Source organism: Ammodytes marinus (assembly GCF_949987685.1).
Source record: "Ammodytes marinus genome assembly, chromosome: 11".
Taxonomy (NCBI): domain Eukaryota; kingdom Metazoa; phylum Chordata; class Actinopteri; order Uranoscopiformes; family Ammodytidae; genus Ammodytes; species Ammodytes marinus.
The window spans coordinates 13,345,635-13,358,904 of record NC_137215.1 but is presented as its reverse complement, the minus strand read 5'-3'; the positions used below and the strand labels follow the sequence as shown (position 1 = coordinate 13,358,904).

Genomic DNA, 13,270 nt, shown 5'->3' with positions numbered 1-13,270 from the left:
ACTGAACTGCAGGCACTAAAACCCTCTGCCCCTCCTACTCTATTGGTCCATCCATCCACACAACTGCTCTCTCTCCTCTTTCACATCCAGCTCGCTCTGCTGTACACTGACACATAACAACAAGGCTCTGATTTTCCCGCCAATGTCCCCTTATGGCAGCCACAAACTTACTACAGCTTCATACCAAGCCAGAATCCACCATTTTGTCATGTTCTATCCACTGATAGTGTTGCATACATTTCTCAGACACTGCATTGCACTGAACACAGGTTAACTCAGAACAGAGGGCACACTGTTGTGAATTCTGCAGAGTCTGATAAATGGTGATAACTTTGAATATGAAATTTCACACATGCACAACAAAGTCTTATTGTTAAATAAGTCAAGGGAGCGAGGCTTGTTTGATCTGAATTTAGTTTGCACTAGGTAGAAAAGCCACTAGCACTAATCCAAGTGTAACACGATCTCGGGCAGACTTGTTCAGGTGAACTCGGTGCCAGGACATAACTATTTACATGCGCGTTTTTAACTCTTCTCTCATAACGTCACTACTGCTGCAGTGCGCGTTAAAGCACTAAAGAAAGCAAACATTGGATAATGCCTAGAAATTAGCATAGCTACTGCGATACATCTAATGTCTGGAGGATTTAACGGGAATGTTAACCCTCCGCCATGTTCTATCATCTGCCCTCTTACTTGCGCCTGCCCTGGATGCGTAGTAACTATACCAGCCGCGTGCCTTTTTTTTCCTCCATCACAACAATATACCCAAAACACTGCGTGGAGACTGTGAAAGCAAACACCCATTATTTTTTTTACAACGAATCCCCCCCCCCCCCTCTCTCAATGCATAATTCCATGTTCTGTGTCGTACCTGAAAGCTGGCCGGTGTCAGTTTGGGTGCAGGACCGGAGGAGAGCCGCTGATCCGTTAATAGTGCACACAGGACAGGAGGGGGTGTTGCGTAATTGCGCGCACCCGCTGCTGTACAGCATCACAACGAGGGGCGACCGGGAGAAGTTACCGTAGACGAGTTTATCTTAGGACGCAGCTACCGCCGAAGCATCCATTATCGGACACAGTCTAGTCTGGACGTGCTCCATTTTGTTTCCTCACAAAATATACAAGACGAAACACCTGAACGTGTTCGAGTCCTTGTAGACACTTGAGACTCGCGTATTGCGGTCGGTCCAATCTGCGTGTGTTGGCGTTGTACAAGTAAAACGGGAATACAAATGCACTACAAGCATCAAAATTACATCTAATGATGAAAGTGAGAGTGAAAATAAGTTTTGTTTGTAACGTATTTAAAAATGGTTATGCTTATGTAAATCGGATTGAACTCAGACGGTGAACAAATGAAGTGTCACACTCCCTGCCTGGATTAATATAAACACCGACGTTCTTAAGTTCTTTTTTAGTGCGTCTGTCTGCAGGCTAGTCGGTTTATGATTGGAGGATGCAGGGCTGCTGAGAAAAAAGCAGGGGGCCGAATCCGAAGGGAGCACCATCTCCTAACCACTGTAGGCTATGTTTATCATGTTCTGGAGTGGCCTTCTACTCTTGAAATACATAAAAAAAAAATTATAGTTATATTTAATTCATGGGCTACTGTTAACCTGTAGGCAATTGTGAAATGTGTCCAAACGCTCTCATAGGAATTTTAAAAGAATTATGATCTGTATTCTGTAATAAGGTCATGTTTTTCCTAGAAGTAGCCCATATGACAATATCTTTGTTTATATGACTGTATAATTTGATTCATGTGTAGATCAAGTGAACATCTGCAGGTGACGAGTATGAGAAACATATTCTTATCATTTACTTTTTATGCTCTTATCTCTCTTCCATAGTTGTTTGTAGTTTGTGTCACTGACTGACTGTTCTTAGCCCCAAACTCTGTGAAACACTTTAGGGTACTTCATTACAGATGACCAGATGAATCAATTAGGTTGAAGAAGTTAGCAAAATGTTAATTTGATTATCTTGCTCTTTTTCCGCAAAGACTCAAAAAGGAAATTCAGACTGCAGTAATGAAAAGCACACTGTTCCTATCGTTAGCTGGACGCTGTGACTGTGCCTGTTTTATGAAAGAATAACCCAACACAATAATCCGATTTGAGCATAGCTGTATGTGATAAATTATTAACAATACATAACGGAATCCTGGAATTCTTCCAGGTTCAACACGTACAATGATGATCACATTACGGTGTGTACATATACAATATATCGTATAAAAGTCCCTTTTTTTTCTCTGAATATAGACATGTATGTCAAAATGATAAAAAGCAGTAACGAAATGAATCCTTAAAAGTGTCTGACCCTGTTTAAGCTGATGCATAAGGCACAAATGTTTTACATCTTAAATTGGGATGACTATACCACCAAACAATGCTTTCCTTCTTAAAAGGTTAGTTTTGATTTATCCCCTATAGTCATTATGTAAAAAGAGACAAGGTACATACAGTATCACATGCATAGGACCTGATAAGGAAACCTTTATAGAACAAAATTAATTCAATCAGATGGTCAAATTAATATACAACCAATAATCTCCACTAGCCATGGTGACCACTAAATATTTTGAATTTTTAACATGTTATTCAAAGTGGAATTTAATTAAGTTGAAACATAAAAAAATAGGTCATAAACCTCAGTATGTTGGATCAATCAATCTGTAAAAAGTAAAGAGCCATCCTTTTCAATCCTTGTAAAACATGAGATACCTGAGAATTGACACAAAGTGCAAATCCTGTGGAAAAAATTAAGGCTGCGTGTCCACCAGGAACCTCTTTGAAGTACTTAATTTCTATCCCTTTTTAAAGTTACAAATTGAAAAATATCATCACCTGTGCTTCCCTTATTCATGATGTAAGGCCTGCTGAACAACTCAAAAAAGGACAACACACATAAAATCCCTTAACTGTTAAAACACGTAAAAAAAAATTGAATTGCGAAGAAGACAAATAGCTCTAAAATCATTTGAAGGAGGCTACACTATAAGGCATTTTCCTCAAAGTTTGTGCGTGCTGTGCAGTCTCAATGCTTTCTCAAAAAGATGTTATCAAATGTGCACATCTAGTGTTCAGTGATGTTGGGGTCAAACCTTTAAAACACAAAAACAACACTTATTGGCACTTTGTTATGTTACAAAGTTACTCATTTGTGTTGTACCAAATTATAAATACACAAGCGAAAGTCATCATCCTCCTTCATTATGGCGATCAAACTCGAGAGGGTTTAGTGTGGACTTCTAGCTTACAAAACCAGTTTTGAAGTAGATGTGCTCTAGAGGTGCAAAATTACAACTGATGCTATAAAGGAAATACATTAGAATTATTCTGCTTTCCTTGCTTATTTACCATGGTATTCCCTTATGCTTGACAATCGACAAAGCTAACTTAGCCTGCCTGATCTATTGGGATGTCTTTGTTCATTGCTGTGACTGGAGATCTTTCAAAATACTCTTGAGGACACACAATCACAATAAGGAACATCTCAGAGGGTTAAATGGTTGTTACTTTCAGTTAGCCCTGCTTTGAGGATTATCAGCACAGCTAGAATCTCCTGCGGATATCACCCGTTGAATAAGCCCGATGATTGAGACTTGTCCACCTGATAAATCTGATGGACTAGTGTGGTACTGGTCTTCTGCCTTAGTCTCCATGTGAGTATGTATGGACAGCCCAGGTCTGCACCGTTCCTCTGCCAAACAGCGTGTAGACGGCCGCTCCAAACACGTTGATGCCAGCCGCGATGTAGAAGACCGTCTGCCATTCTTCTATGGTGTTCTGAAGGACAGTCAGCAATGTTAATGAGTGGGTCATTAATGATAAGCTAACTATCTGGTGCATTTTGTAAAACATTTCCACAAGATAGTGGTATTGACTAGATTCACTAGTGTCCAGGTAGTGATACAACTATACAGGGTCATGGGGCAATATTTTACTATTTGGTGCTTCCTGGTTTAACTAAAAAAATAGTTTGGAAAATATTTATTCAAAACATTCCTCAAAAATGTCTCGCCAATATTTACATTATTTAAAGGTGCTACGAGGGACTCTAAAATATTTCTGAAACAGTCTAATTTTTCCTCTGATGATCATAAATGACATGTAACAGCAAACGAGACCATCAGTGCAAAGAATGCTGTTTTTCTTAATGCCTTTGTCATGGGTACGCTCACAGGAACTACAGCTGGCATAGTAAAAACACTACTGCTTTGGTCCAAAGGTGGTGCAAGTATTAACACAAACTGAAAGTTCCTCGGAGCATGAAATAGTCATCAACGCACCTAAAAGAGGAAAAAGCATTGCCCCCCCCAACAAATACAATCATCAAAAATGACAAGACCTTAAAGATTAGGTTGTTCTGACTTACTGTATCTAAATGGCGAAACAGAATTTCAAATTTTTTAATTTAGCAAATATAGTGGTATCATTTTTTAAATAATATTTGTCAATGTTTTAAAGCTCAATAACCTAATTCAATTTTTTTAAATCCAAATTAAGTTATTGAGTTTTTAATCTTGTCATTGTTGATGGTCTGAAGGACGACACTGTTGGGTTATTTAACTGTCAACTCAACTGGGCGGCTGGTCCAAGGCCAGAAACAATATATAATATGAACTTTTAAAGTACAGCAGTAACGTTATGCTGTCATGTCCCATCATGTTAATTACATTAAAGCTGCATTGTACGCTTTAGTTTCTCCTTTACAGAGAAATTGACATTGAAACTAGTCACATGGTTAATATATTGGCTGCAGTGTGACCAAATGTTAACATGCTAATCCTGCACTGACTAAACCAATTAGACAGGAAATGGGGCATCATGCCAACGTACCATCTGTTTAGCCAGGACACTGGAGGTCAGGACACTCAGAGTTACCTCTGTTAATATTTGAGCAGTAGCATACTACAATACTTAAAATGAGTTAACCTGCTGCTCATGCATCGCCATGGTCGATATAAAACTGAACGGTAGTCATTTTTTCATGAAATCTAGACTCAAGATTTGACCTTTGAAACACAAAACAGTTGCTGCCCAGTAACATTGTAAAGAGTCAAACCCGCTGTAGCGACTGGTAAATAAAGTGTGATTGTGCATGAGTTACTTACATTTTTGGTGAGTGCTCTAGCTATGACTGGTCCCACCATGCCAGGAATGGTAGCAAAGGTGTTGGTGATTCCCAGGAGAATACCAGCATACCTACAAAGAAAAGTTAATGGATTGTTAAACGTCCTGAAGTTATGAACATGCTAAACCACAGTTTACAATTTAACAGCTTAAACTTGATTTAACTTCATGTTTACACCTCTAGGAGATCGTAAACATCTGAGTTATTACATTTATAGAATACTGCTACACTGACTGACCTTGGTGTCTGAATACATTCATATGCAGAACTGTCCTGATCACAAGAGGACGATAACATGTTTCAGTATTGAGAAATTCAGAAGCACTAAATATGTAGTATTACACATTTCCGTTAAGCTTATCGGTATATCCTAAGACTGCAAAAAAGGTGCTTTGACTTAAGTATACTCCATTTGGAAAGCACCTATTCTTCCAAAATGGATGCAAACAAAGCACTACTGTTTTACAAAAAACTGTCCCGTTAAAGGTTTTTTTTACTGCAAGTTTTTTCTCAGTCGAGCTAAGGGTCTAAGGGCAGAGGTTGTCATACTGTACGGAATGTGAAGCCCACTGAGGCAAATGTTTATTTGTGACATTGGGCTATACAAATAAAGCTGATTTGATTTGAAACACATTTTCTTATTACAAAAAAATTATACTGATGAGGATGGAATCATTTGAAGCTGAAGTTTTGACAGTAGAATAAAAAAAAAATTGTTTAAACGTTTAGGTTTTGTTGTGCGTCACAATGAGCAGGAACTCCCTATACTGTTTACAATAAAGGTTATTTTGGAGCTGGATCTTCTTCTAAATTCTTACGAGGGAGCGATGTCGAGGTGGTTGATGTTGAAGCCAGATGCTGACACTCCGCCCAAAGCGGACGAGATGGTGAGGAAGGTCACAGCCAAGATGAAGTCACAGCCTGTGTATCCTACTGCCACCAGAAACAAAGCAGGCCCGATCATCCCTACAGAAAAAACACAACATCTTCAGAGGCAGCAGACTTGATGTATTGGACGCCCGAGTCAAGAGCCTCCGGTCAGTTTTACAAACTGGGATATACTGCCATTTCTTACCGACGAGGGAGAAGCACTTCCTGACAACAACGGTGCGGTAGAGGCAGGTTTCTCTGAGGTAATCTGCTAACTGACCACTCAGAACAGCCATCACAGCGCAGCCCAAGTATGGAAGTGCTGACAGTAGACCATTCTATTGTGCAGAGAAGAAAATAGTGCATGACTTTTTATATTTTATATATATATCTATATATATATATATCTATATTTTAATTTAATTTAATTTAATTTAACTGATGACGGTTGTAAATTCCTGGTCTACCCATTTGTCCATTTTCCAAGACTGGACTAAGTTGTTCATATGATGATGAAAATAGAAAAAGGTTTTCAAAGATACAGGGCCCTGAACACTGCCTACGTGTATGAATTCCTGTATTTGATGGTGACCTCACCTGCTGTATGCTGAAGCCCAGTATGTCATTCATGTAGGTTGGCAGCAGGGTGAGGAGGGTGTAGAAGGTCCAGTTGTAGGAGAAGTGAGCCACCACGATGGCCCACAGAGGTTTGGACGTCACAATGGCTCGCCAGGGGATGGAGCCAGCTGAAGTGGACAGCTGGGACGGAGGCAGAAAATAACAAATGGAGGAGGTTCTTGAATAATGCATCCACTTTGAAAATTGGACATTCTGCAATAACTTCCTTTATGTTTGTTGTGGTTTTGTGTAGTTAAAAAGATTCAGCTACTATAGTGAAGAAATGCACCTCATTGGCCTGTTGAGTGAATTGTATTGAATTATTAAATACTAATTACTTTTGGATAAAAAAACTTAATTGATTCTGAATAAATGGCAATAGCAATCTTGTAGTTTTTCTCTATTGCTTATACAGGTGGTAGTTATTTTCTCCCCCTGCTGGACAGAACATGTCCATACATGTTTTCCTACTTCATGTCTTCTTGTACGTTTTCTTATTAAAAAGAAACAAAATGGTTTGTCAGAACAAGCTAGAGAGACGCGTCTGGCTCAATATAAAGGAGGGCGTTGTATATAAAATGTTGTCACTTTCACAGAAGACACTTTTCCCTCCATAATCTAACAAATTGTATGAGCCAAGGCTCTACACAGAGGTGGTTAATGGCTGCAGATTGCAATAAACCAGAGGGGAGATGGAGATAGCAGGGTTCAATTCACAATAGAAATAACTCTGTATTCACCATCACTGTGTGTAGGGCAGCCTTGAATTTGAATGTCAGAACAAACTGCAGAGTAATGGTAAGTGGTGTGACCTAACAGCTGAGTAAGACAGATAAGAGAATACAATACTGCAATTCACTGAGTTCATGTAACATCAATATCTGAGAACTGCACTGGACCGGAAATGCCTGCAGGCACTCTGCTGCTACAGTCTTACGAGACGATAAAGAATAGAAAATGTTATGGAAAAATGTCAATAAGGGATATAATCTACAATTACATAACAGAAGAATGTCATTTTCGTTTGCCTATGTGTCTATGTTAAGCAATTTACTCTGTGTCTTGTAATAATGAAAATAAACAATCAGAATGTTATCAAATATATGTAATTTAACTGCAAGTTTAATAATTCAATCACATTTCATATAATAACCTGTGTATATTCACCATAGTTTCATATTAGTTCTACCATGATTTTTTTTTATTCGAGCATCTTTGTTGGTTTTCAATTATATATATATTTTTTTAATTATTGGCCTATAATGTGGTTTCTGATGTTACCTCATTCTTGAGTGAGTTGGTGATGTAGAGTCTCTCCCGCTCTGATATTCGTGGGTGAGTGTTCGGACTGTCAAAGACAAGAAAGGCCCACAAGAAAAACCACACCACACCAACAGCACCTGGACACACAAACAAACAAGGACTTATTTCACCACACATCAACAGTGGTGGCCTGCAATGTATCCAGCATAAATCCTTCACATTATAGATTGTACTTATCCAGGAGATCCATGTCTTTAAGATGCATTCATTATTACAATGTTATCATAAGACGCTGTGTTATAGTTGTCTGCTTCTTAATTACATCTACTTTACCTGTATTCATTGAGAATTACAGGCATGCGTGTAGACACATCTGTCTAATGGCTTAGAAATGGAGTTAAATTAGTATTTGTGGCAATAGTTCAACGGGCAAGCAGTGGTTCCATCTGTAAGCACATTTTCTTCTTCAACTTTGCCAAATCATCGTTTTTCCACAGACCAAAGAGGAACAAAGGGACAGACAGTGGAAACAGCTTGTTAAAGCTTAAAAAGGAGATGAAGGAAAACAAGCAGCTGAGACGCATCAATGGAGATGCCGCTTTAGGGCAGAGAAGCATGCTAAAGTTTCTAGAAGGATGATTGGCAAAGACGTTGACAGTGACACTCATATTTAAATTGAAATTATTTTTCCTCAAGCACAGGTTTGAAACTGTTGCTATTATGAGAATATTTCATAACTAGCAGGGGATAGGGTTATATAGCCAAAGCATGAATGCATCATATGTATAGAAATAAAAGTTAGAAATCCCTCATAGGCCAATCCTAAGTAGAAGTCTTATATCCTATAATCTTTGCAAAGACTGTGATACTATGAGAGCTGGACATACAATGCAATGCTTACAGGCTACTCTGCTAAGGAACTGAGGAAGCTAATCAATTCCCAAAAGACAATGTGGGAAATGGGTTGAACTCACAAGTCAAATAAAAATGTCAATATACAATTAGATATAACAGGTTGAGGACAACAATAGGTTAACCCTTCCCAACACTGAGTAGCATTACCAAATATGTAGAAGACGTAGGTCCAGTCCAGGTAGAAGCAGATTTCACCAGCTAGAGGAAGAGATATGACTGTGCCCAACTGGGCTCCTGGAAAAGAAGAGAAAAAAACAAACATCTGTATCTTACAGCTGTCTGAACGCACACTAAGGATAAATATAGAGTGAGTGAGAAGACAAGCCGACACCAACAATTATGTGACAGATGGCGCCTGATGGTTAGGTCTATCAGATGATTTTACTTGATAAATTACTTGCGTTACTTGACTGATATGTTATCAAAATTACAGCTGACTATTTTTTCAGGTGATCAAGAAAAGATACTGTTGTCGATTTGCAGTCAAACAGTTCCCGTTGTGTCTGTGTCATACCGATGTAGGATATTGTGAGCAGTCGACTTCTCTCCAGCGGTGGGGCCCATGCTGCCCACATGGTGTACATTGCAGGAAATGTGACTCCCTGAAGACCAACACAAGAAGAACCTTTGCTCTCATATAACACTCAAGTTCACGCAATTCTCCCTTCATCCACCCATACACAACATCTCTATATTAGTCCGTCTGCCTGTGATTTGAACATCACTAAGAGTGTATTATTAACTCTCAATTGATCATGGATGTTCAAAGATACATTTCAACAACACTAGCTTAGGCAAACCATTCAAATCCTCCATACCTCTCCTATCCCCTCCAGCACCCTGACAGCGATGAGGTAGCTTGCACCCATGTCAGCAGCCACAGGGGTGAGCAACGTGAAAAATACAGTTCCCAGGATTCCAAAGCCCATCAGCCATTTGGCTCCAAAGCGGCCGGACAGGTAGCCCCCAGGCACCTGTGTCAGGATGTATCCATAGAAGAAGGAGCCCAAGATCCAGCCCTGTGTCTCAGAGTCCCAGTCGTACACACTGGCCTGTGAGAGGAGGAGTAAAGAAAAACATGAAGAAATATGTACATTTTGCATCGGTATATATCTTTAATGCTGAATACTAAAGGTGAACTCCAATCTCCTGATTCATATTATCCTGACATGTTTTTTTACCCAAGGGCAGCAGACACATTCTGAAAAACATAACTCTAGCACTGTTAAGCCCAGTTCAGACCAAAGATTCACCTTGCAACTGCTTGCGATGAGACGGTTTTAGAACGTCGCAGGGGATAAATCGCAGCAGTGTGAACTGCTCGTCGCAGCGCGTTGCAAGCCGTTGCAAGGCGTCGCAGAAGATTTAACATGTCAAATCGCAAGGTCCAGTTTTAGAACGTTTCGGCGGTCTCGTCGCAAGGAGTTGCAGTTGCAAGCAGTTGCAAGGCGAATCTTTGGTCTGAACTGGGCTTTAGAGCACAACAATCTGTCAGCTATGGCAGCAGGAACCTTTTTTTTTTAAATTCTAGCATTAACGGTTGGAGAAAGAGTTTTTTTTAAAGCCGGTATTTTCTGTGGTGCCAAGTCAACGTGGTGTCACAGTAAATCAATTAGTTTGCTTTTATTTCTACAACTGGACTGCTGCATTACCGTGTGGTTGTGTTTGGGCCGGGCAGGGTTGGCATGGGCAGGACACACTGAGCCGCTGTGGTTGGGGCTGGATGAGTGGGTGTTGTTGAGCATGTCCACCATGGCAACACTGAGGTTCACCCGCAAAGAATACACCACGAAGAAGCCAAAAGAGGAGAGCAGCGCCAGGCCGTAGCGCGATGAACCACATGCTGGGGCTACAGAGGGGAGGGAGAGAGAGAGAGAGAACGACAATGAGACCTGCTTAGACATGTACATACAGTGGATGATATTATATGTGAGTTGTAGGTGTGCCCTTACACAATGTGGAAAATGTATTAAGTAATGGTAAACAAAGTTGCAATGCAGTGTAGCAAGAGTTAAGTTATCTCTTTAGTCACTGTGCAAACCTTTTGTTTTTGTTTCATTAACCATCAAATGGATCTGTAGCATTTTGGAAACATTTTCTTTAGCCTATTATGAGTGTAACTTATGTTGGGCTCCAACTATTCCAACTCTATCCATCCACACATTTCCCGACCATTGAACTAATGGTTTAGAAAATGTCAATGTAAAATGAAATGCCCATCCCAAACATTTGTATTCATTTGTTATTGTACTTGATATAATCTGCAGCCAAAAAATTTAAAATACTGTTTATTTTGTATTTATAATGAAAAACAAAGCTGCAAATATTAATTTGATTACATCCTTGAATATTAATACTTGACTAAACTTATAATTGATTAATTTCATGTCAAGAAGAACGAGCACTTTCAGTCATTCATTTTACAGTATGCATAATTTTTCCATGTCTTGTATCATTTATTTTCATAACTAAACATTGATATCTATGTATCTGGATTTTACATAAAGTGCTATACTATGTACAGTATACTGCTCATGTTAGAACTTAAAAGAACCTTGTCTCTAAGTCTTTATAAAAGACAATGGTACAGCGATATCCAGTTTTAATATCCAGCAGGTGGCCATGTTTACACAGAAAACATAATAGGAGGCCATTTTTTTTTATCAACTATCAGGTAGACCTGTCTTATGAAGTGCAGAACAGATGTCCCTAAACCCGTGACTCGGGTTTATTGAAATGCCACCATGTGATGGGTTTAGAGTACACCAATAAAATATTGTATTGTTCAGTTCAACCTTGGTGACAGAACCATGCAACATCAAGGAAAAGTGTTCTGTAAAATAAGTAAGGTGATATTTGTGGTGGTACTAGGCTAGGCCAGAGAACATGAACACTGTCTGAGTCATGATCAGACAGCTTGTTGTGCTGTTGAACAGGAGTTGAACAACACCTTAGTATGCATTGAAGGACCTGTTATTTGTCAGTAACCTCTTCCTCAACCATCATTACATTTAAGATGTACACTATGTCGTACGGTAACAATAAGTGTGGCATCAATATGACAATATTATTAGATTTATGAGTTTAATGACTTTTTGAGATTATTAAAGGATATTCAGGAACCCCCAATACAACAGCCCTGGAAATATAACAGTAATGTGAGGCTTCCAACGTATTACCATAGATAAGCTAAACACTATGGTGAGAGTTGTGGACTTATCTATTGTTTATTTATCAGGTGTCTTGAAGATTAGAATCCATGTCCGATTATCTCCTTGCAGAGTAAACAAAGATAGCAGTAAGAATGATTTCCTGTTTTTTCCCATGACAAAGCGAAATGAATATAAAAAAGCGCGGTTTTGAGACATTTGCAAACATATGTTAACAGAAACGACCCCCTTTGCCTAACGTTTTTGTTAGCTAGTAAGCCGGAGTTATTTTATTCACCTCGCGGGACTTTGTCTTCGTGTCCTCGGCGAAGCAGCGGTGTCTCCTGCTCGTCCCCCTCCATGTCCGAGCCGTATACAGCTCAATTTCTCAGTGAAAAGATGAACTTTGTCTAGCACAGCATCACAGTTTAGACCTAACAGGAACACGGCGACAGCAACAGCAGCAGGCGGAGGAAGCTGCCTCCGGTCAGCTGAGCTCTTCTCGACACGACACGAAAACACTACCGTCACATGACGAGTACCGCCAGACCGGAAGTAAACAAACGCCTGCGAATACTATTCCTATCTCTATAGCCTACTATCTATGGACCTATTACTATCATAGATATGAAAGATTACTTTAAGCGAGCTGCAACCTACAAATGACAATTTACTAACTTTGGTATTTTGGTGATGCTGTATTTCTTTCTGCCATTACTGTACCCCCTGGCGGTTGTTTTAAATGTCAACTGTTAATGAAGTAAAATGTGTAGAAAAACTCACAAAAAAAAAGTTAATTACCAAATAAAAATTAGCCTATTATTGTAGGCCTAAGATGATTAGGGCCACATCTGAAAGATTTATTTGAGTTCTGACTGAATTTTGACTTTAGCCTAATTGATTGATCAGTTTGTTAGACAAATAAAACTAAGACCTCCAGCAACTTAATTTTAAATGTTGAGGCCAGGGCTGTATTTTTGGTTTTAGCCTGTATTGAAGGCTAAAAAACCTGTTTACCTTGTGTTTAGAGGAGAAGTATAGTATGCCGCTGAACCAATTCTGAGCGTAGGCTATACCATCGTGATCCTCTTTGAGTATGGTTTCTATGAAATCATATTAGACTCCAGGGCATAACAGCTTGCTTATTACTGTCTGACAAAGGTTTAACTAGGGGCGACTGTGGCTCAGGTGGTAGAGCGGGTCGGCTGATGATCAAAGGGTTGGAGGTTCGATCCCCGCCCTGCCACCTGTGTCATATTTCTTGTGTCCTTGGGCAAGACACTTCACCCACCTTGCCTCGTGTGAATGTCGAT

General features: G+C 39.5%; 1 protein-coding gene across 1 annotated transcript; it reads right to left on the bottom strand.

The window, feature by feature from the left end:
• Positions 1 to 2,206: 2,206 nt before the first annotated feature.
• Positions 2,207 to 12,416, bottom strand: slc17a5 (solute carrier family 17 member 5). The gene is made up of 11 exons (XM_080037410.1): positions 12,256 to 12,416; positions 10,461 to 10,657; positions 9,627 to 9,860; positions 9,323 to 9,410; positions 8,956 to 9,042; positions 7,912 to 8,030; positions 6,610 to 6,771; positions 6,218 to 6,350; positions 5,961 to 6,108; positions 5,123 to 5,213; positions 2,207 to 3,794 (listed from the first exon to the last, which is right to left on the bottom strand). Exons 1-11 carry the CDS (start codon positions 12,317 to 12,319, stop codon positions 3,660 to 3,662), a joined length of 1,458 nt encoding a protein of 485 aa, XP_079893536.1. The 5' UTR covers positions 12,320 to 12,416; the 3' UTR covers positions 2,207 to 3,659.
• Between the last annotated feature and the right edge of the window lie 854 nt (positions 12,417 to 13,270).